Here is a 22,574-nt window from a genome sequence, read left to right as displayed (position 1 = left end):
GAATCCCTTCAGACTGCCTCAGTTTTCTTATCTGGTTATTGCATAATTTAGACTAGGTCTTGCAACTCTTTAGCTTTGCTAGAAATAGAAGACACATCATATGACCTTGGCATATATGTTTGTGTTGTCTGTTTCTTAATATACAGAGAAAGGTAAATAAAAGTTTGTAGACATCAGTGTAACACAGATATATATTTTATACTTTGTTTCTGATGTATTTGTATAGAATATCTTAAGTGATGCAAGCATATGAAAAAGCAAGGTGTTTAACAATTATTTTCATAAATAATTTTATTGATTAGGATTTTTGCTGCTGTTTTCAAATTTTTAGAAGACATCATTCAAATTTCTTAAACTATTTTAAAAAATGATCTGTGCAGTTTCTTAAGGGAAGCCAAAAGTAGCTTGATGCAGATGATACTGTTTTAAGTGGTATCATTCACTGAGTTTTCTTTAGGAAAACTTTTAGTCATGTATTTCCAAGTATGTGCTTTTAGGCAACTTGCATGATTTAAAAGTCAATTACCTGAAGGTCAAGATGTTATTTTTCTAATACTCTACATTTATATTGATGGATTCTGTTTATGTACTAGAATTTTATTGTTGCTAAAAGTTATCTGGCTCCTTTTTTTAACATCTAGGAATTTAAATTCATGGAACAGTCTCGTTCCCCATCAGTTTCACCTAGTAAACAGCCGGTCTCAACTTCTTCAAAAGCGGTGACCTTGTTTGAGCAGTACTGTAGTGGTGGGAATCCATTTGAAATTCAGGCTAACCACAAAGATGAAGAAACAGAAGATGTCTTGGCTTCTAATGGGGTATGTGAAACATAAGTGAGATTTCTTAATTTAAAAACATTCTACTCAATGAGTAAGGCAATTTACTACATTTATGTGTCCATTTACTACCATTCTGCCTACCTATGTACTTAATGTACCTATGATATTACATTTATAGATAATGACTCTATAATATGCATTGTTGACCTTGTCCTCTTAAATAGTAAATTTGTTTGCTTATGTTCTTATTACATTATGTTTTTATTATGTTGCTAATCAAGTAGTAATATAGTTTCTTCACTGAATACTTATGTGATTTATTGTACAGACAGATGAGTGAGGGAATAGGTTTCATCTGCCCTTTTTCTTGAAACCCTTTAATGGGTACCTGTTTTATTTTGTTCCATGCCCCTTTAACTAAGAGAAAGTGATAATGTCTTGCTTAGTTGGCAGGCAGGGATATTTTTTTGAGATTTAGAAGTACAGCGTTTTAACAACACTTTGAGGACCTCAGAAACAATATTAACTAGACATAGTGTGAGTTAGTGGAAAGGATTCGAAGGCAGATAATGAATATCATCTTTATTATTTATCAGCTGTGTGGCCCTTAGCAAATTATTTTAACTCTGTGACCCTCAGTTTCCCAATATTTACCGTAAGAAGAATGCTTGCTTCACAGTTACCTACATGGGGTTTCACAGTATTTTACTTGACTTAATATTTTGTTTGATGGTTTCTTCTTAATTTCCATAGTGACCCAATATGATTTTTATTTTCGATTTTATGAAGCCGAAGTGACTATTCAGATATGACAAAAATATGTTGAAGGATTTGTCTTTAATTTTATTATAGTAGAATTTCTTTTTTATTTGATGAAGATAAAATTCATGAAATTTAAATTGTTTCATAGTAAGCCATATTTTATGATTCAGTGATTCTTTGTGACATTTTGCCTCTGTGAAGTTGACTAAACCAAGAGGAATTTAAAGTCATCCCAATTATTTTAAAATAATATATCTCTCTATAAAAGTGATTCATTAGTTAAAACTTACATAACATTTGATTCTTATTATTTGCAGCAGTGTGTTCTATAAAGTTGCCATGAATACTGGATTAGCAAATACTGAAACATTACTCCCAGAGCAAATATACAATTAGGTTCCTATGAGCCTCTGGTTGCAGCATGTTTATCAGCCCATCAGTACATGATCTGAACGCATAGCCAACAGCGCCGTAACTCATGCCTAAATGAAGCTTATCACTTACCAGACACACGTTTGTTTGTAAGGCACATCACAGTCTTCTTGTACTTCGAAACATTAGACAGCACTTCAGTGCTACACTTGCAGGGGCATTCTAAATAGTTATATCACCAATACAAAGCACAAAAATATAAAACATTTGGTACTAAATTGGTCATGAAAAGGAAACTTGTTTATAGTATGAGAGCCTAAGCAAGAAGACAGAGCATACCTTGTTTGTCCTCAGCTGGGAACATGCATGTTAGATGATTCAAAAGTTTTCACTGTTCTGCACATATTTATGAATAACTCCCAAAATGTCATGAGTATTGACTTTAGAGTTACAAATAAATTTTAGTGAATAGGCAAATTTGCAAATATGAAATCCTCAGATAATGAGTATATATGATATGGTGTGGTCACAAAGCTCTGTTCTTGTAACCAGGACATCCTAGCTTGTTTAGAATACCTTTCTGCATAGCATCAGGATCACATTGCATATATGTATAGAGGATTGCCTGTAAGACTTGTTTGCAGTTATTAATGTGTGATCTAATCTTTCCAGGTGCAATTTATGTCCTTGAGAATCAGGGTCCACATTTAAATAGGACCTTTCATACTGCTTTTTATTAATAGACTCTCAAAACATGGTTGTTGAATTAGGGGACTAACTTCTTGCCATGTTGTTATTATACTGGTTTCCTCAACTGTCATGTGGAGATAAAACTTCCTCATAGAAGTGTCTGTAGGATTAAATGAGATAATTCATGAAAGCACTTAGCATAATACTTGGTTAAAAACTCAGTATTAGCTATAATTTAATCATATTAATGTTAGCCATTATTTAAGCATATTAATCTGTAACATTAATAGATGATGATCATAATGAAAGTGCTGTCACTGCTTCCTTTATTGTGCCTGAATTTCACTGTCCTTCCCATGCTGGCATTGGGCCATTGTACCATAAAGATGATGAAAATGTTGGGAAGAGACCCTTCCTCTCAAGAGTAAATCTACCATTTTTGTCCTCATTCTCAGTAGGTCCTTGCATTCTAAGCTTAATTTTCTAAGTTACCATTAGAATTAAATCTTATAGTGAATTAGATAGAACATCAGCATGTTTGTTGCACGTATTTATTAAACTGAAGTAATACTTCCAGAGTGCCAGAATTGGATACTGAACCTCTTTTTCAAGAGTTTTATTAGCAAATTGGAAAATTGGAAATAAGTATGGTGAAACTTCTGAGAGATTTTAGGTAAAAAAATAAAAAAGCAAATGTATACTCTTCTCTTTTTAGGCCAAGTGGAATGTTTGTTAGGTTTTTGTTTATAGAAATTTGAGTTTGTTGCATATTTTCAAGCATATATAGGTGCAATATTTTTATTTTGTGCTGATTAAGGTAGAAATGATGAAGATAATGGAAGAATAGTGAGATTCTTGGTGACAATATTAAAGCTAAATTGAGAATCTCTTGTATTTAGCTGTTGCTTATAAAATTGAGTACTTTCACTGTGTTGAGACACCCCACAAAAAGAGGCTCTTTATACTCACTTTTTAATACCCTGTGTGTTCTTCAGTATGAATCTGATGAACAAGAAAAGTGTGCCTATCAAGAGTATGACAGTGACAGTGATGTTCCTGAGGAACTCAAACGAGACTATGTGGATGAGCAGACAGGAGATGCTCCTGTGAAAAGGTGATTATTCATATATTGTGTGGTATTTAGCATTTTATCTTGTTATCTTAACATACAGGATTTCCTTGAAGGTTAAGAAAAAAAACAAAATTTAATTTTTTTTGGTACTTATAATGTCACCTGACAATCATTCAAAAATAATTCCTGGAAGGCTAAAAATGTAAGTTTTTCCCCTTAACATTTCATAACTGAATTTCAGGAAAAATAAAATAGTTATATGAAAAGTTTGCAAAACTTTTGGTGGCATCTCACAGATCAGTTCATTTAACTGTAAACTGGAGTGTTAATGTCAAGAAAGAAACTGATTTAGTCATTTATAAGTTTTTAAATACCTACTTTTAATGTAGCTTTCCTTTGAGTTATATAGTTTGTTTGACATTGTTTTTTGTAGCAAGATTCTAATTCCTTTTTTTATGGTATCACAAAGTTAGATAGTCATTTTTAAAATCCGTTAAAATTACTTTATTATCTTGTTGAAAATATTGGGCATAATCAGAGATCAATTTTTGCAGAGGAAGAAACCTTTAGATTTATAAAATCAATGCTGCCTTGGTGGCCATTTATTCTTTACATAGATTTAATAAAAGAAAAAACCGCAAAGAAAAAATGGTCTTTTGTTTTGTATGTGGAGTTCTTGCTTCAATCTTGTAAACACAGAAAGTTGCCACTTATTTTCCCTATGTTATTTGTGTTCACTATTTGAACCTTATATCAAGGTGTCCCATTAGTGGTTGAGTTTTGTTTTATGATAAACTGACCTCTTCAAAACTATGATAATTATAACAGAATATTTTCTTACCTTTTGCCAGTTAAATGGGCCTGATTTTTAGATGTTGAAACAACTTGATTTCATGACTATCAAACCTTTAGTGACCATAGATATACTTTTTTCTTAATGATAGATGTAAGTATACTCTTACTGGTTAACCCCAGGCTATCTATTTGATACTTGTTTAACTTGAAATCCCAACTGAAATAATCCTGTTTTCAAAAGTGAGCAATTCGTGTATTTATAGGTATTGTAATTGAAAAAATTTGTTCTATTGGTTTTTGCATATGTATGATATTAAGTGTCAGTATGATCTACTGTGAACTGAATAGAACTATTTTGTTGGAATTCTTTATAAGATTTATTTTGGGCATATTTTGGCCAAAAGGAAAGGTCCATTTGAATTGAAATGTACAAGTAAGATAGTGTCTGCCAGTACATGTATATATGTCTCAATTTTTGGTAGGGTTATTGCAGCCCCTAAACTTTTTACCCCTAAGAAGTTTGAATTGAACAAATTGGCAACTGAAGCCAATAAATTGATAGTTATTCTCAGTTCTAATTTGTGTCTCTTGAACAATTTTTCTTGTATTTCACCCCTACCATTCTAGTTTATGCCAAAATTATCTCTGCCAGATTATTAAATCAACTCCCTTACTTTGGCTCTTGTCTCTAGGCTTGCCCACTTCCAAACAACTCTTGGATCTAAATTTACAGGTTTTTTTTTCATAAATACAAATTAAGTCATGTCATGTTACTCATTACTTTTTAGTGACTCACCACTGTATTCAAGATAAGGTTCATGTCCCTCAGGTTTGATTGCTTTCAAGGATCTGGTCTTTACTTGTCTCCTTTCTTGTCATTTTCCCCTCTGTCCACTTGTTCTACATGTGCATGTAGTAAACTCCTTGTAATTTTCTGAGCACACTCTGTTCTTTCTTATCTCTGACCGTATTTTATGTTGGCCCTTTTTTCTGTGCTTACCATATAACTTCTATTTTTCTATTGAACCTAATGCTGCCCCCTAGCCCCAAATACTGCCATGAATATTCTACACTTAATTCAGATTCTTAGGATGGTATTTTTTTAATGTTTATAAGTTTCTGAAATGAAGAAACATAGTACATTTACACTTAAGATGTATAATTATCCTGGAAAATCTGTTTTTTAAAGTGATGGAGCTTTTTTAGGGGTTGATAGATAATGTTTTATAATCGAAGAAATGCATTATGGTACTTTAGTTTTTTGCTTACTTACTTGTCTTATGGAATGTAAATTTTATAAGGATAAGAAGTTATTCTCTGTATCTTTACTTAATGCATAGTAAGATTTTCATTAGATAATTAGTTATGAAGGTTAGGGCCTAATCTGAGTAACTTATTGGTTTATTACTTGACAACCCTAGCAACTTTGTTTTGTTTTTCCGTATAAAGTGTTTCTCGAGAAACTCTAAAAAGCAGGAAGAAATCAGATTACAGTCTAAATAAAGTGAATGCACCTATTTTAACAAATACAACCTTGAATGTAATAAGACTTGTTGGTAAGTAGCTGTACTTTTTTTTTCCCCCAAAAAAGAAAAAAAACATTGTAACAGTTAAATTAGTTTGTTAGTGAATGACTTTTACTTGTGGTTTTCATTGTCTGGTATACTCTAGTACTTTCTGCAGTAAGGGACTTAAGGTAATCATATGTCAATGCTTCTCATTTTAAATGTTCCAAATTCAATAATACTAATAGTATTGCCAGTTTCTCTTTTTCAGTTACCTATTTATTCTTTGTATCTTCCAATTTTTCTAAAATACTTCAGTAATTGAAATGTAATGAAAAATTCTTTAGGTAGGTTAGAGGTACATGTAAGATAAGATAGTACCAGTTTCACATTTATACAATATTTTTCTACTTAGTTGTTTAATAGGTCTTTACAATCTTCTGTCAAGCAGAGTGAATAGTGACTCTGGCATTTTTAGACATAAGGGATTTACAAGCCAAATGTTCAGATTATAGGAAATGTTGTTCTTATTATAGATAAGACCTTTATTGATGATTTTTTTAGAAGGCAAGCAACATGAAGAAATGACATTTTAAATATTCAGGTTTGAGGATGCTGTGGATTTTTTTAATGTCATTATTTCAACATCTTATATGCTTTTACCCTTTCAATCTCACAAATAAGTCTATATATTTGACAAATAAGTTATAGAGATGTCTTCTCATATTAACTTTCATTATTCCAATCAGGAATTTTAGTGGTTTACCATAAAAATCTATATATTCTATATATGGAAATAGTATTTACCTAATACCTAGTTTGATTATATTAGCTCTGTTGAAATGGTCTGTATTCTTTAAGATAATTCTGAAATTTAATTGATGAATAGGATAAAATGTATATAGAATGCTTTTTAGGAGTCATACTTTCTTTAGAAAGAGCAAAAAATGTTACTGAATTGAGAAGAAAAGTATACATTTTCATGATGCTCAGCAAAAAGGATATATTCTAAAAAGCTATTCCATAGCTAATTATTGCCAGGAGACTTAGCTTTTCTTCTTCTTCCAAGAGAGCTGATTGAACATAGTGTCAGAAATACCTCTGTAGAATTTAGAGAATCAGAATTGCAAGGGTGCTGAGAGGTCATTGGTATAAGTTCCCATGAAGTTGGTTGTCTTTCTGTAATGTCTCTAATATGTGGTGGCCGTGTAGCTTCTGTTTCATGACTTCAGTCACTGGAAACATAGTGGTTTGGAAGACTACTCAACATGAAGAACATGTATTATTAGACTGATCTCATTAGTAGAAATCTCTTCCTTAAGGTAAACCAAAACCTGTTTCTAGCTTTTGGTCTGAGTTCTGCCCTTAGAAGCAAAAAGAATAAGCTTGTGCTTTCTTTTTCTTCTATTCATCCATGTGATCACTTTTTAGATATGTGGTGGTAGTTATCCTTTCATTCCTTTTCTCATACCGACCACCCCACAATCAATTTTTCAGGCTTCATGGGCTCAACTCCTTTATCTTGTCCTCACTGATAAAAATTCAGACCTTTCAGAATCCTTGTAATCCTCCTTAGCCTTCTAGACCCAGCAGTTTTCAGTGTCTGAACACACTACCTGAGATGTAGTCAGCTTTTGCTAGATTATGTTGAAGTCACAAGGAACTCTTGATGCATCAATGACTTTCAACCACAAAGTCTTATTTTCCACTCGTGTTACACATTGTCTTTTCATTATCTGTAGCTCTGCTCTGTGTGTCTCTTATTCTAAGATATAGGCTGAAAGAATAGTACCAACCAATCTGGAACATGGGCAGAAGAGCAAGAGCAAACTATGTGATGACTGCTAAAGCTTCTGCTTCCATGTGGCACCCTTCACTTCCTCTGACATGGCCAAAGCAAGTCAGGCTTGACAAAGGGAGGGAGAAGTATGCTTCTGCTGCAGGAAGCACTCCAAGTCAAGGGAAATGGGCAGGGATGTAAAATGCTCCTACAGGGAATTGGGAAAAATAATGTAATCAAACACATCTAAGCAGTTCTTTATATTTTTTATCTTACCTAGTTCAAATGGGGCTGGAGATAGTCATGTTGCTGTTTACTCTGAGGGCATCTTTTCATTATAATCAAATCAAATAAAATATAAGGCTGAGACAAAGTTGAGGAAAGCACATCATGCTTTATCATATCATGTTAAATGCAGACATCAGATACAATGCTTAACTTCTTGGTAGGCATAAAAAAAAATTGAAGAAACAATGTATTCTGCTATCCTCATTACCTGAGAAAAAGATAGAGGCCTTTATAATAATGGTAGAAATATGCTCCTGGTGCTGAATTCAGATGATAGTATCAACAAATTCTTATATGAGGATTAATGATCAACATAGTGGGCCTTGCTTTTGAACAGTGCGTTTATAGGAACTGACAAAAGCCACATTCAGGAGCCTTTAAAGTATGGCATAGTCCTGAATAAAGCCTTACTCTGTGAAGAGAATTTGACTATTGCAATTTCAGCTTTCTCCACTACCATGTCTTTTGTTAGACTTGCAATTAGGAAACAATGCCAAGTATGACAATTTAACTTTTGTATCTTCTCATTTAGGACTGGGATTGGGTGCTGCCATTATCACCCCAGTTTCCCCCAGTAGATTTTTATTCCTATCAGTTTCTCTCTCCCTGGGATGTTTTTATCTTCAGTTTTTAGATATATACAAAACAAATTTAAGGAAGCCACTGTATCAGGGGTCTCTGACTAGTAAATGCACTGTTCCATCTCCTGTTGTTATCACATAGAAGTGCCTGAAGATTATAAACTGGCAAAGGTAATGCCTCTTCTTACAAAGGGAGAAGTATGGTTGTGTAAATAAGCAGATTAATTTTTGGTGCCTGAAAAGATGAAGGAACTAATTATTGAGTAGTTGGGAAACACACTTAGAACATTAAAGCCATATTTAAAATGTCCTTTTCAAGTAGTATTTACTTGACAAATAATTAGCAGAGAGTAAACAAAAAAGTGTTAATGGGGCTTTGTTACCCCAGGTGGTACCTAAATTTATTATAAAGACTCAGGGAGGCTTTGCACTAGTGCAGAGGACTGATCAGAACACTTGCTTGTATTAGATAAAGAGAAAATTCTGTCGGCCTGGTAATTTCTTGCAGATAGAGAAAGAAAAGTTTTAGGAAATTTGTCTCATCAGTGAAATAGCCTTGGTATTGACAGTTCTCTCTCCTGGTAGCAGCTCTCACTGGAGCAGGTGTGACAGGTCTGAGGAGCAGGAGCTAGGTTACCGAAGTCCATGCTTATAACAACTGCCTACAACAACATAATTACTATTTTAGTAGCTAGAAAAACATATACACTAGCACATCCATTCGTATTTAAAATGAAACTAGGATATGTGCATCTAAGGGATACTTAGGTATAATGTGCCTGAGATCAGCTTATGTGGTGGAGAGAAAACAGACATGGGAGGCAAGAGATCCACTCCTTCACTGGCACATTCTTTTCATTGGGGGAAGATCAAATACTAGATGGCAGACTGACGAATTTTCCCAGCAATTGAGTTTGCTGGCATACTCTTTATCATTGAGCATTTTAAATAGAAAAGTCATGGATGAAAATGGTTAAAAATTAAAATACCCCAAGGTATAAGCAGAGCCCTTGGGCTCCATGTCTATGGTTAAAAATTAAAATACCCCAAGGTATAAGCAGAGCCCTTGGGCTCCAAGTCTCCTTCCTCAGACAAAACTAATCAGTTTCTACTGTTTTCTTCTGGAAATGTTAGTGTTAGTACAAATATATTTCAAATTATATCTTCTCTCCTCTATTTTTTGTTGTTTTTGTTTGTTTTAAAAATTGGATTATATGATCTATACTGTCTTTAATCTGGTTTTTTTACTTCAAGTATCTTAAGGTTACACTTAAAATATCTTACGGTATTACCTATCTTAGTATGTATTTATTTCATTCTTTTTTCCTATTGTATAGATTCAATATTATAAGTGCCACAATTTACACATGTTCTACTTTTAAACATATAGGTTGAGTCCTTTTATACTACGAACTGCCACAGCAAGTATCCTTGAAGAAATATCTTTGTGCATATACAGATAGAGCTATAGAACAAATTCCTGTAACTACGTCCTCCAGCTGGATCAAAGAATGTATACATTTCCAGTTTTGATGGATACTTCCAGTTTATCAGTGAGGTTGCTAACAGGCTTACAAAAAGAGTTCTGTTAGTTTACTCATTCATCAACAGTATTTGAGGATAGTTCTTTTCTTAGTCTCAGCAACACTGTGTATCCTCCAGCTTTGGGTGCTTGCCAGTCTGATAGTTTAAAAATGGCATCTCTTTCAAAAATGTATTTAATTATGAATGAATTGAAGCATCTTTTCATATGCTTAAAAGACATTTCTATTTACTTGTGAACTATTCATATCCACTGCTCATTTTTATATAATAAGGAAATCATAGGTTTTAATTTCAACATTAAGGAAATCAGTTCTTTTTTTTGCCATGTATATTGCATTCATCATTTTTAGTCCAACAGGTTTTTGTTGAGTCACTACTTTATTTCAGGCTAGCTGTTGGAGATACAGTCATGAAGAAAACATCGTCTTTGTACTTAAGGAGCCCAACATGGGAAATAACATATAAAATTTAAAAAAAATTACAGTATATTGTTGTAAGCATAAATAGAAAAGAGGCAGAGGGAAACAATGATGATTAACTTTCCTTTTTGGGTAGCAAGTAAAAGGACTGACTCACTGTGGGAGCTGACTTCCTAATTAAGTTTGAAAGATGAATAGGTTCTCATAGGTGAAGACAGACATTGGTAAAGGCATTTTAGACAGAAAGAACATGTGCAAGACATGGGGTATTCAGAGACCGCAGTAGTCTACTTTGCTAGCATGTAAGAAACATGGGGGCTGGAGGCAGAAGCAGAGGAGATGTGACAAGAAAGATGGGCAAGAACCGGGTATCAGAGGGCCTCATAGCCTGTCCTGTACAGCTTGGACATAAGCTCTGTAAGGGATTTCTAACAGGGGAGAGACCCCAGCAGATTCGTTGTTTTTAAAAAAGTGTGAATAAGAGATTGATGTTGGCTAAGGGGAAACCAGAGAAGGTCGAAGACTGGATGGCAGACTGTTGAAGTCTCCCAGGCAAGGGATGTTGAGGGCATAAGCCTGTATTTGGCAGTGGCTATTGTAATAGAGAGAAGACGACAGATTTGATAGATTTTAGAAATACGGAAGACAGGATTGGTAAATTAGTGATGAGGGATCACTCAAATTTTAGGTTTGTGTGATTAACCAGTTACAATGCTAGAAATGAAAAAGGGAAGATGAGAGGACGATAAGGGGTTCAAGAGCATCCTGGCCAACAGGGCAATACCGTATCTCTACTAAAAATACAAAAATTAGCCAGACATGGTGGAGTGCTCCTTAATCCCAGCTGGGAGGCTGAGGCACTAGAATGGCTTCAACCCAGGAGGCAGAGGTTGCAGCAAGCCAAGGATGCAGCAAGCTGAGATTGCACCACTGCGCTTCAGCCTGGGTGACATGGCAAGACTCTTGTCTCAAACAAACAAGCAAACACACAAAACACAGATTGCTGTCCCCCACCCCCAGAGTATCTGATTCAATAGGTCTAGGGTATAACCTGAAAATGGGCATCTTTAACAAGTTTCCAGGTAATGTTGATGCAGCTGGTCTGGGGGACCTCACTTTCGGAACCATTGGTTCCTTTCTGTTATTTTCCTAATTAAAATGTAAAACAATGTGTATTTAACAGGAAAGTTCCTGATTACGTAACAGATAATTAAAACGGTAGCTTCTTTTGTTTTTTTGAATGTAAATTGTTTTTAAAGTATCCTTATTTCAGATATGTGGATAAAGTTCAATGAAGTCATAAGTGTAGTCTTACCAAAGTATCACAATACATATTTGTTTTAAAATTTTGAAACCTTGTTTTATGATTAAGTTGTATTTTAAGAAACAATATTTTCATATGTAATGCTTAAGGAAAAAATTTGTCATTCTCTTTAAGCTACATTCTAGTATTTCTGTTTATACTCATTATAATAATCATATAATATATATGTATATTTCTAAGTACTAATACTATAATTTTCTATATTTGAATACGAGAAGACAACATATTATATTTAGATATTATTTACATGAATTGATATTTTTAACATTTAAAAATATTTTCTGAGTTGCTAGCTGTGTGTATAGGCTGATCTTTTGAGAGCATAATCCTAAAAGCACCATCCTTCAGTATGTGTCATAAGAAAATGATGTTGGAGATTTGGGGGGCTGAGATGTAATATTTAAAAAATAAAATCTGGTAGCCAGGCATTTAGGTAATGGACTTGTTAATTTTCTACTCTAGTCTTCATGTTATTATTCAATACCTTTTCCTGAATTGCTTGAGCTGACCCAAATTTCCTTTTCTTTATGCCTCATATATAGCTTTTCCAGTTTATCTTATGTACGGTTACGGCTTTATATGCTATTTATATTCATTGATGATTTCTCGAATTAGTGTACTGGAATAAGAATAATGAATGTGCTTCCAACTCAGAATCTATTTCTGCTTGTGTCCCATGAGATTATAAACTCCTACAGATGAGAAAAGAGTCTTAAATCATTTTTGTAGCATCTATATGTGGCACCTGGCCAAGCCCTTTTCAGTTTTTTGTAGGAAGCCAATAGATGTTGAACTGACAAACCTTAATTTTTAAAATCTTCATTACAGGAGAAACTCATTTTCTCTTTTGTCATATCCACAATGGGAAAAATTTCTCCCCCACGTTTCTAGCACTTGTGTATTCCTTCCTCTACACAGAAGGTGTGGCTTGGCTGACTATTGAAATCGTTAATCCCTCGGGGCCATCTTTCTTGTCTTAACCACGCTTCTCACTGTGTCTCCCACTGATGAGTTGGCTAAGGCAGGCCCACTGCTCATTGTCTTGTTTCCAGTTCTTGTCCATGCTGCTACTTGGTTGGTTTCTTTGCCAGTCCCTCTCTGTGTCTCTTCCCTATGGTCTAGATTTGGGATTAGAGATTTTAAAACAGTACTTCCCCTGTGAAGCTTGTGCTCATCTCCAGATTAGGTTAGGTTCCCTTTATGTAACATCCCATACCTCTTCCTATTGCATTCATCATCATCATAATTATCTTAATTAGCAATAGCTAAGATTTTCTAGGTGTGTATCGGATGCTAGGTAAACACATATCATATGCTTTGGAAAGACTTCACATGCATTTTCTTATGAATTCTTCACAATATCCATTTTACATACCAAGTAACTGAAGCTCAGAGAGATAAATTATAACACATCTGATAAGTGGTAAAACCCAGGCTGTCTTATCCTAGAGTCAATAGGGTCTTGACATTGCTGCTTCACAGCAAGTGGAAGAAATCAGGGACATTAACTCTCACTCCTAAACAAAGGTAATTAGTCACAGATCAGAAATAATATAATATACCTTGGAGGCAGGAACAGTAAACTCTTACAGTTGGTAATTTGGGAAGAGATGCCTTTCCTGGGCATCCATTCTGCATTAGATAACCTTCTTCAGTGTTTCAAGGCCTGCTGTGTGTGTCTGCTTCTTGCTCTGCCCTCTCTGTGAGGAACTCTGAAAGGGGGGAGTAAAGGATAGAGTGAATCTGAACTACATCTTGAACCACTGATAACATTTTTTAAACTAGGCAGGCTCATTTCAGAACCATGCATTCAAGTTTTTATCAAGGTAGTACATCTCACAGCAACACATTCAGCAGTAAGGAAGCGCTTGTGATGAAAAGCACTGCCGGCAGTGTGGAGGCAATTTCTTGGTCTGTTTCATTTTGTCTTCTAGTTATTTCCCAGAAAAGGCTGATGAGAAGTAAATGTTTTGAATTCATGTCAGTCTGAAAATGTCTTTTTTTTTCTCTCTTTTACTTGAATGACAATTTAGCTGTGAATAGAGTTGTAGATTAAAAATTATTTTCTTCAGAACTGGAACTTCGAGCATTTTCTTCTGTCTCAGATGAATTTCCCTCTCTGCCTTTGAAAGCTTTTCATGTTTTTTTCCTCATCCAGAATTTTATGTTGATGTGTCTGGTTTCTTTTTCTCTAAGTGTGTTTGATAGTTCGTGGACTCTTATGGTCCGAAAGCTCCTGTGTTCCTCAGCTATTACTGACACTAGTATTTCTTTAATAATTTTTACCTCTATTTTCTCTGTTCTTCCTTTTTAAAACAATTTCCTCCATTACTCAAATTGGTCCTTTATATCTGTTTTCTCAAATGTTTCCCATAGCATTGTCTTTTGTCATACCTTTTAAGAGACTTAATTTAACTTTAAACTCTCATTTTTGCACATTCTTTTTTTTACTGAGTTCTACATAATTATTATATTTCTTTTTTTAGCTTGAATTATTCTATTTCCTTTGGGATCAACTTTTTATTTTCAAACTCTGAGTTTTCTTTATGTTCCTGTTGTTTTTGATTATCTATTTAGATTTAAAATAGAAGACTTACATAGCCATTGTGGGTTTCTTGGGAGTAATTAGGACTATGTTTGAGCTGGCTAGTTCTCTTCAGTAGAAATCTGATTGGGAACTTTGTATGAAAATAGGAAAGGGCTTGGGGTGGATTTACTGGCAGCCTTTATGGGGACAGATTCTCCAAATCCCAGAATGAGGTAGAAGCCTTAGCTTTTCAATTTATTATTTTTTAAGTTCCTTTGCCCCCCCATCTTTTTTTTTTTTTTTTTTTAAGTTTATCATTTCTGTTGGAGAGGAATCCTAAGGTTTTCTGTTTTGTTTTATGGGTAAATTCTAGCATCCTACACCTCTAACTGCTGGAGAGTAGAGATGAATAGTGGTGGAGGGGGAGTGGAGACTGGTACAGTTTGTCCCATATGTGAATTTATAGTTGGATCCTTTTTCAGTCCTGTTTCTCACTCCTGCTGTTCCAGCTTGATTCTAATTAGTTATTGTCCTCCTGAATAGCTTCCACCTCCTTTGTGCCCCTCTTATGGTATTATTGGCTTCTTTGTTTTTCCATCAACCTGATCCCATCTACTGTCTGTCATCTAGAGATGTCAGATGTTTTGAGCTGCCGGCTGCCTGTTTTTGTAAATAAAGTTTTATTGGCACACCCATGCTCATTTGTTTGCATATCGCCTGTCTGTAGCTGCTGTTGTGCTACAGTGGCATAGTTGAGCAGTTGAAACAGAAGACAGCAGAGCCGAATAGTTGTCACACAGACTGTGTGATACCAAAGCCTAAACTATCGACCCTTGGGTCCTTTACAGGAAAAATTTACCAACCTCTAGTCTAGAAATGTTTTGACATTTTTTATTTTCTTGGGCTCAAACCTACCAGCTTTGCCTTCTCACCCTCTTCTCTTCATAGATAAGGAATTAATTCATTGTAAGATTCTCTTTTAATTCAGTAAGATCTGCGGAGGCGTATACGCCTCCTTAAGCCTCCAAATGTCTACTGTCTGCCTGTTCTGTTCTCTTGAACTGGAAAGACAGAGTCCTCACTATTCTCTCTGTAATATACTGATGGTCTGCTTATTGATTATTTTCTTCTATGTATGGCCTTTTAAGGTGCAACAGCCAGGATTCTGTGTAATTCCTCATTCCTTAATACAAGGCAAAGTATATAGTGAGGCTTCAAAAAGTGTTTGTTGAATAAATAAATTAATATCCTTATGTGTTAATTTTCTTTCAAAGTGGTAAGGAACAGGTATTTTTTTCTTCTGAATACACATTTAAAAGGTCTTTACCTATGAATAATTCATTTTTACATCCTTTCTCAGGATTAGATATTTAAACAGTGGTTAATATTGTGGGGAATGGAGAGGACCTTGTATTCTAGATGCATGTCAGCCTACTTATTTGCATTCTATCTCATTCTACTTATTTATCTCTGTTTTTCTTTTTTTTAAACTGAGTAATGTAATACTTTTTCTTCACAGTGTTGCATTATTTTATATGTTAACAAGCTGGAGCTTAAGTAACTATATGTTTTGTAACTGAGGAAATATCTGCATAATGATCCAGAGTGTTTTAGGATCAGTATATTTCAAATATTTTTCAAATGGGATTTTTCAAAAATATGTCTGACTGTGTGAAATAATTGCAAAGGATGATTCTGAAACAGAAGAATTTTTAAATAGGAATAAGAATATAATCTGAGTTGAGTGGTTTTTACTTTGTTTTGATATGTATTTGTGTTTCTCTTCTTGACCATCTGTTACTTAAAATCATTTCCCATATAGATTAAGAAAGATGTACTGAGTTCTTAAAGAAATTATTTTGATAGTAGACATTTCCATTAGAGTACATTTGTCATTTCTTGTACTGCAGTAAATGTGTTTTCTCTTGAGTCATGGTGTTTTTTTGTTTTGTTTTGTTTGTTTTTTTGTTTTTGAGACAGAGTTTCGCTCTTGTTACCCAGGCTGGAGTGCAATGGCATGATCTCGGCTCACCGCAACCTCCACCTCCTGGGTTCAGGCAATTCTCCTGCCTCAGCCTCCTGAGTAGCTGGGATTACAGGCATGCACCACCATGCCCAGCTAATTTTTTTTTTGTATTTTTAGTAGAGACAGGGTTTCACCACGTTGACCAGGATGGTCTTGATCTCTTGACCTTGTGATCCACCCCCCTTGGCCTCCCAAAGTGCTGGGATTACAGGCTTGAGTCACCGTACCAATTTAAAATTATAGCAGTTACGTGAAGTAGAGACAGCACCTGAATTATTGGCTTATTTGGAAATTACGCACATGGCCTGTTTTAAGATCCTCTGCAGAAGAAGGTATAGAGCATTTTTACTAGATATGCTTCTTTTCCTATTGCTTCCCATATAAAAGAAACAGATTGTGGACTTGTAGTTATTTGATTCATCTCATCTCGAATGAATCCTTCAAATACGTTAACAAGTTTGTAAATGCAGAAGTTTGATTTATGTTGTTTTTCTTTCTTTCTGTGACTATATCTGATTGTATATGTAGAGGAAAAGGAATGAGATATTGGCATCTTCCAAAAAAAGGAATGAGAAACATATGTTCTTTGCACTTTGTGGATATTGAGCTTTTGAATGATAGAGTGATAAAGAAATGTTCTTGGCCTCTGACACAAGATTTCACAGGGCTAGTATTCAGGGGAATGGGCAGTCCCTTGCATGTATCATTTCTCCTCTTGCTTTTCTGCTTGTGCTATGTGTGTATAAGCTTATGAAAAATAAATATTTTCTTAAATATATTATATTTTACTCTATTAAACTTACATATATTCCAAGAAATTATTTGAAATGGAAACTCCTAGAAAAGAGAACTGGTGTTTGTTTGTACAGTGTCATTTGTAGAAGAGTATAAGAGTTCCATAAAAATTTGGGAAACAGTAAAATGTAGTAAGAGGAAAATATCATTGTATTATTTATGTTAGTACTCTCCAATATAGCTTTCAAAGATGATAGAACTGTTCATTATCTATGCTGTCCAATACAGTAGCCATTAGCCACATGTGACTACTGAGTGTGAGACATGGCTAGTGTGAAGGTGTGCAATATTTCATTATATTAAAATATTTTAGTAATTTTATTGTCTTTTTGTAATTATAGACTAACATTTTAATTTTATTTTACTTAATTTTTGATTCTTTTTTTCTTTTCAGGGAAATATATGCAGATGATGAACATTCTTAAGCCAATTGCCTTTGATGTTATTCATTTCATGTCTCAACTATTTGATTATTACTTGTATGCAATATATACCTTTTTTGGTCGGAATGATTCAGTAAGTCCACCTTTAGAGGGAAAAAAAAAATCTTTCTTTTAAAATTTACTTTATAAATGTTAAAGTTTTTCATTCTCTCTGCAGAAGATACACAGAATCATTATTTTGCAGATTATGCATCAGATACAAAATTATTGATATCAGCTTTCCGTTTGCCTTATTACCTTATTTATATATTAATTTTAAGCTTTGGTATGATGAACACATTCAAATTTTTGGCAGAAAAAGTACAACATCTGTTTTTAACCTTGAGATAATTCGGCAATGAAAAATGTACAGGTTGCTTTATTTAAATCTTGCCCCATGTAAAATATGAAACAGTAAATGAGACATTTTAAATATTGGATAACAACCTTAGCAGTCATTAATACATTTAGAAGATAATGAAAATTATTTATTAAAATAATTAAAAATCTGAACTGACCCAGCCATCTGTCTTCCACAGAATTAATGTTTTCTGTACCTCCTCTTTGTGTTTCTAAAGCTCTTATTGAATATATCTTTTTCTACTACTCACAAAAAGTAACACAATATTAGGCAGGTAACTAATTTAATACTTTACAATTAATTATGTGGTTTTCATAGATGTTTGGCAGTTTTCTATGTAAAAACATTCTATTGAGTCCTATGAATATATAATAATATTACTTATGTTTCATATCTTTTAAAAAATGCAAATTTCAGTGCATAACTACATTTATTATATAAATAGTTATAACCTCGCTGTGATCACAAATATGTCAAAGGCATAATCATTTTATATAGGACCTGAATTTCTTGGGTTCTTAATTCTGAAAGCTATTTCTTATAAAGAACGCTAGTATGACCAGTGACAAAATGTTGCTGCAGAATTTATGTGCTATAAAGTATGTATTAATTCACCACTCTGAATTTAGAAACTCACTAAATAAATATTAACGGAGGCAGACTGTAGAGTGTTAGCTAATTGTCAGAATGTTTTCATCTTGTAGGTGAGTCTTACTTTGTCTTTTGGGCTGTGCCGCTAAACCAGTGCTGTCTAAGAAAATTCACAATAGTGGAAACATTCTGTATTAGCACTGTCCGGTATGCTAACCACTAGCCACACATGGCTGTTGAGCACTTGAAATATCTATGACTAATTGACTTAGGTATGGAATTCTTAATTGTATCTAATTTTAGTTAATTTATCTTTAAGTATAAATAGTAATGTGACTAGTATCCTATGGGACAGAACAGTTACAGACCACATTATTGATAAAATATGTTAAAATAAGATCTTTCTGAAACTTTTGGGAACCGAATGGTTTGGGGCGTGATTTCCCAGCTGATTATACACTGACACAAATTTTTTTCAGAATGGCATTCATTAGTACCTTAGAAATTTAGCAAAGTATATTTAGGTGCTTATTGTAAAATATATTGGATATTTGATTTAATGTTTGTTATGCACACACTAATCTGAAATTTTATAATTAAAGCATTTTCAGTTCTGTAAGACTCATTAAGAGCTATTTATACTGAAACAAAAGAAAATCTATAAATAAATAAGTAGCACAAATAAGCACATGTGTGTGTATAATATTGAAGCAGTAGCTTTTAATTTCCTAAGAGAATAAGCTTTTCAGGTCCAATAGAAATCATGGAAGTTTTCATACTCAGAAATATAAATAAATATTCCGAATTGCCCCATAAGCTGTTGAATCTTAGTGTTAGCAGGAGAAGGGAAATCAGGTAATGTGTAGACTTGGAAAAACAGGTTATATGATTGTATCTGCTTCTCTGTCAGAAGAAAGGGACTTATGTGAGAGAATTTGGATGGATGCTCCTTGTAGAAAAATAAACATCTTTTTCTAAGGGGTTGTGGTTTCTAGAAATCATTGGTTGTGGACACAGTATATACATTAGTCCAAAGGACTGCTCCTATTGATACTAATTCCTCCAGAAACTACTGATATTCACTGAACTGCTTATAACCTACCACCTCATGCTTTATTTTTATATCTGACCTATTGGATTCTATTATAATATGTTACTCATAGCATTGCTTTATCTTGCCTTGTCCCCAGCTTTCCACTGTTTACCTCTTAAGTTATGTTTTCTGTGGTCTTTCTGGTTTAGTCTTTTTTGTAAAGACCATTCTATAACTTACTTAAAACAATAGTAAACACATAGTAGACACTCATGGTGTATGGACTGTTGTTGTAATTATTTGCCATCCCAGTAAATCTTTTGAAGGTTCTTACTAGACAACAGTTTGTGAGCCTCATTTAAGGCTACCTTTCATTAAGAAAACTGTTTCTTTGTAGAAGGTCTGTAAATAGGTATCTATATATTTAAGAAATGAATTAACTTCTAATTCCAGGTATGACAGACTAAGACCTTTCTAGATAATATTTCCTGCAGAAAACAACTATAAAATCTGAATGTTATGGAAAGGGCAACTATTTGAAGACACTAGAGAGTAAATGGAAGCAGCAAACAGACTCTGATTGGACGTTCATGCTAGTCTGCAGATGGGAGAAAGGGGAGCTATGAAAATAAATTTTATTCCCATGGCTTTTAGCTCAGGGCTCAGTGCAGTCCATGCAGCCCACGGGAGGCAAGGATGGGAAAACCTGAAGTCTTTATGGACTGGAGAATCAGAAAAGTGCAGCCAGAAAACTTGGAACAGTGAAGAGAATGGAGGAAGCGCAGCAGAAAAAAAATCAAGTGAGGGGATTTCCAAATTCAGTCTACCTGTATCTCAGACTGGGAGATACGTGATTCCATGATCAAACTGACCGCACCCAGTGAAAGAAAAAAAATACATAAGCAGAGACCAGAGCTGCTACACAAGAGGCAGTTTATAGTTAAAGCTTAGCCAAGAAACTTATGTACTGAAAACAAAGGAAACGGTATTTATGGGAGAAGAATGACAGTATCCAGAATCTCCAGAATAAAGTTGGTGATATAATCCAACTTTACCTAACAGACACAGCACCAAATCAATCTAGTTTAACTCTAAGATATTGGAACCAAGGGATAAGGATTTTAAATGAGCTATTATAATCATCTTCAATGAAGTAAAATAAAATACATTTTAAATGCATGAACATCTTGGCAGAGAAATAGTAAGTACTAGTAGTGACAATAATAAAAAACCAAAGGGAAATCCCCAAAATGAAAAATGCAATTTCAGGAAACAACAAAAAAATTTATTCAATATACTTACTAGCCAAATGGACATGACAGAAGAGAGAATATGTAAACTTAAAGAAAAATAAATCAAAATTATTCAAAGTGAAGAACATAAAAACGTTTAAAAGCAAAAAAACCTCACAAACATGTTAGATTATATCACATGTTCAAACATACATGTAATTGGAATATTAGATGGATAAGAAGAGAGAGAGAATGGGTCAGAAAAAATATTTGAAGAAACTTTGTCCAAAATTTTACTGATACAAGATGCTAAATGAACAGCAAGAAGAGTAAGCATAAAGAAATGTCCAGCAGGTTATGCTATGGTTAAACATTCTTTTGAAAACCATAGTAGACGTATTGTATAAAAAGGGACCAATAACCTGATTAACAGCTGACGTCCCATTAAAAAGCTATGGTGGCTAAAAGAGAGTTAAACAATACCTTGAAGGTACAAAAGAAAAAGAAATACTGTCTTTTCAGAATTTTATATCCAGTAAAAACATCATTTGAGAATGAAAGTGAAATTAAGATACTTTTAGATAAAAAGAACAAAAAAAAGAATTTATCACAAGGGCCATATAAGAATTCCTCAAGGAAGTTATTCAAACTGAAGAGAAATGATAACACCAGAAAACTTACATCTTTAGAAAAGAGTGAAGAGCATTAGTAATGTATGTAGTCTACCTGCGGAAATTCAAAAGATAATTTTTTTCTTTATCCACTTACTTTCTTTATAAACCATAGAGCTGTTTAACACTGAAATCATAGCATAGTCTTCCTGGAGTTCATAATATACGTAGATGTATTATATATAAAAACTATCACAAAGTATGTGGGGAGGGTATGGATGTATAAGGTTGCAAGATTTCTGTATAGCAAGATATCTGTGTAGCAGTGATGAATATTGTAATCCATAGAATGACCATGAAAAATAATACAAGTAACTTTAACTCTTTAGCCAACAGGAATATTAAATTAGAAATCTAAAAATATATTCATATAATTACAAAAGGCAGGAAAGGAAGAACCAAGGAGAGAAAACAGAAAATATAACAATAGGTGGAAACTCAGCTAAGTATTACATGGATGATAATGGACTAAAAGCTCCAATGGCAGAGACTGTCAGAATGGATTACAAACAAAGCCCACACTATAAAACAAACAAAAAGACACACTTTAAATATAAAAAATCGGCTGGGCTTGGTGGTTCACATTTATAATCCTAGCACTTAAAGAGGCTGAGGTGGGAGGATTGCTTGAACCTAGAAGAACTCAAGCCTGGGCAATATGGTGAAACCCTGTCTCTACTAAAAATACAAAAATTAACCAGATGTGGTGGCTTGTACCTGTAGTCCCAGTTACTCGGAATGCTGAGGCAGGAAGACCACTTGAGCCCTGGAGGTTGAGGCTGCAGTGAGCTGTGATTGCACCATTGCACTGCAGCCTGGGCAGCAGAGCAAGACCTTGTGTCAAAAAAAAAACAAACAAAAAAAACCCCAAACAATAGTGCTGGAGATCCTAGCATTTGTCTTAAGAAATATAAAGCATATGGATTGGAAAAGAAGTTAAGTTGTCCTCAATTGCAGATGATACGGCAGATTCTAAGGACTCCACAAGTAAGCCTCTAGAAGTA

General features: G+C 34.0%; 1 protein-coding gene across 1 annotated transcript in view; it reads left to right on the top strand.

Annotated features, from left to right (window-relative positions):
• The window catches only part of VPS50 (VPS50 subunit of EARP/GARPII complex), a 141,145-nt gene that overhangs the window by 95,559 nt on the left and 23,012 nt on the right, over nt 1-22,574 (top strand). Inside the window, exons 18-21 of the mRNA XM_002751602.7 lie at nt 642-818; nt 3,599-3,717; nt 5,920-6,026; nt 17,655-17,776. Coding sequence (XP_002751648.2) covers nt 642-818; nt 3,599-3,717; nt 5,920-6,026; nt 17,655-17,776 — 525 coding nt within the window. The remainder of the gene's footprint in view (nt 1-641; nt 819-3,598; nt 3,718-5,919; nt 6,027-17,654; nt 17,777-22,574) is intronic.

Source organism: Callithrix jacchus, chromosome 11, assembly GCF_049354715.1.
Source record: "Callithrix jacchus isolate 240 chromosome 11, calJac240_pri, whole genome shotgun sequence".
Classification (NCBI taxonomy): Eukaryota; Metazoa; Chordata; class Mammalia; order Primates; family Cebidae; genus Callithrix; species Callithrix jacchus.
Note: the sequence above shows the minus strand (reverse complement) of the source record. Positions and strands in the feature narration are given on the sequence as shown.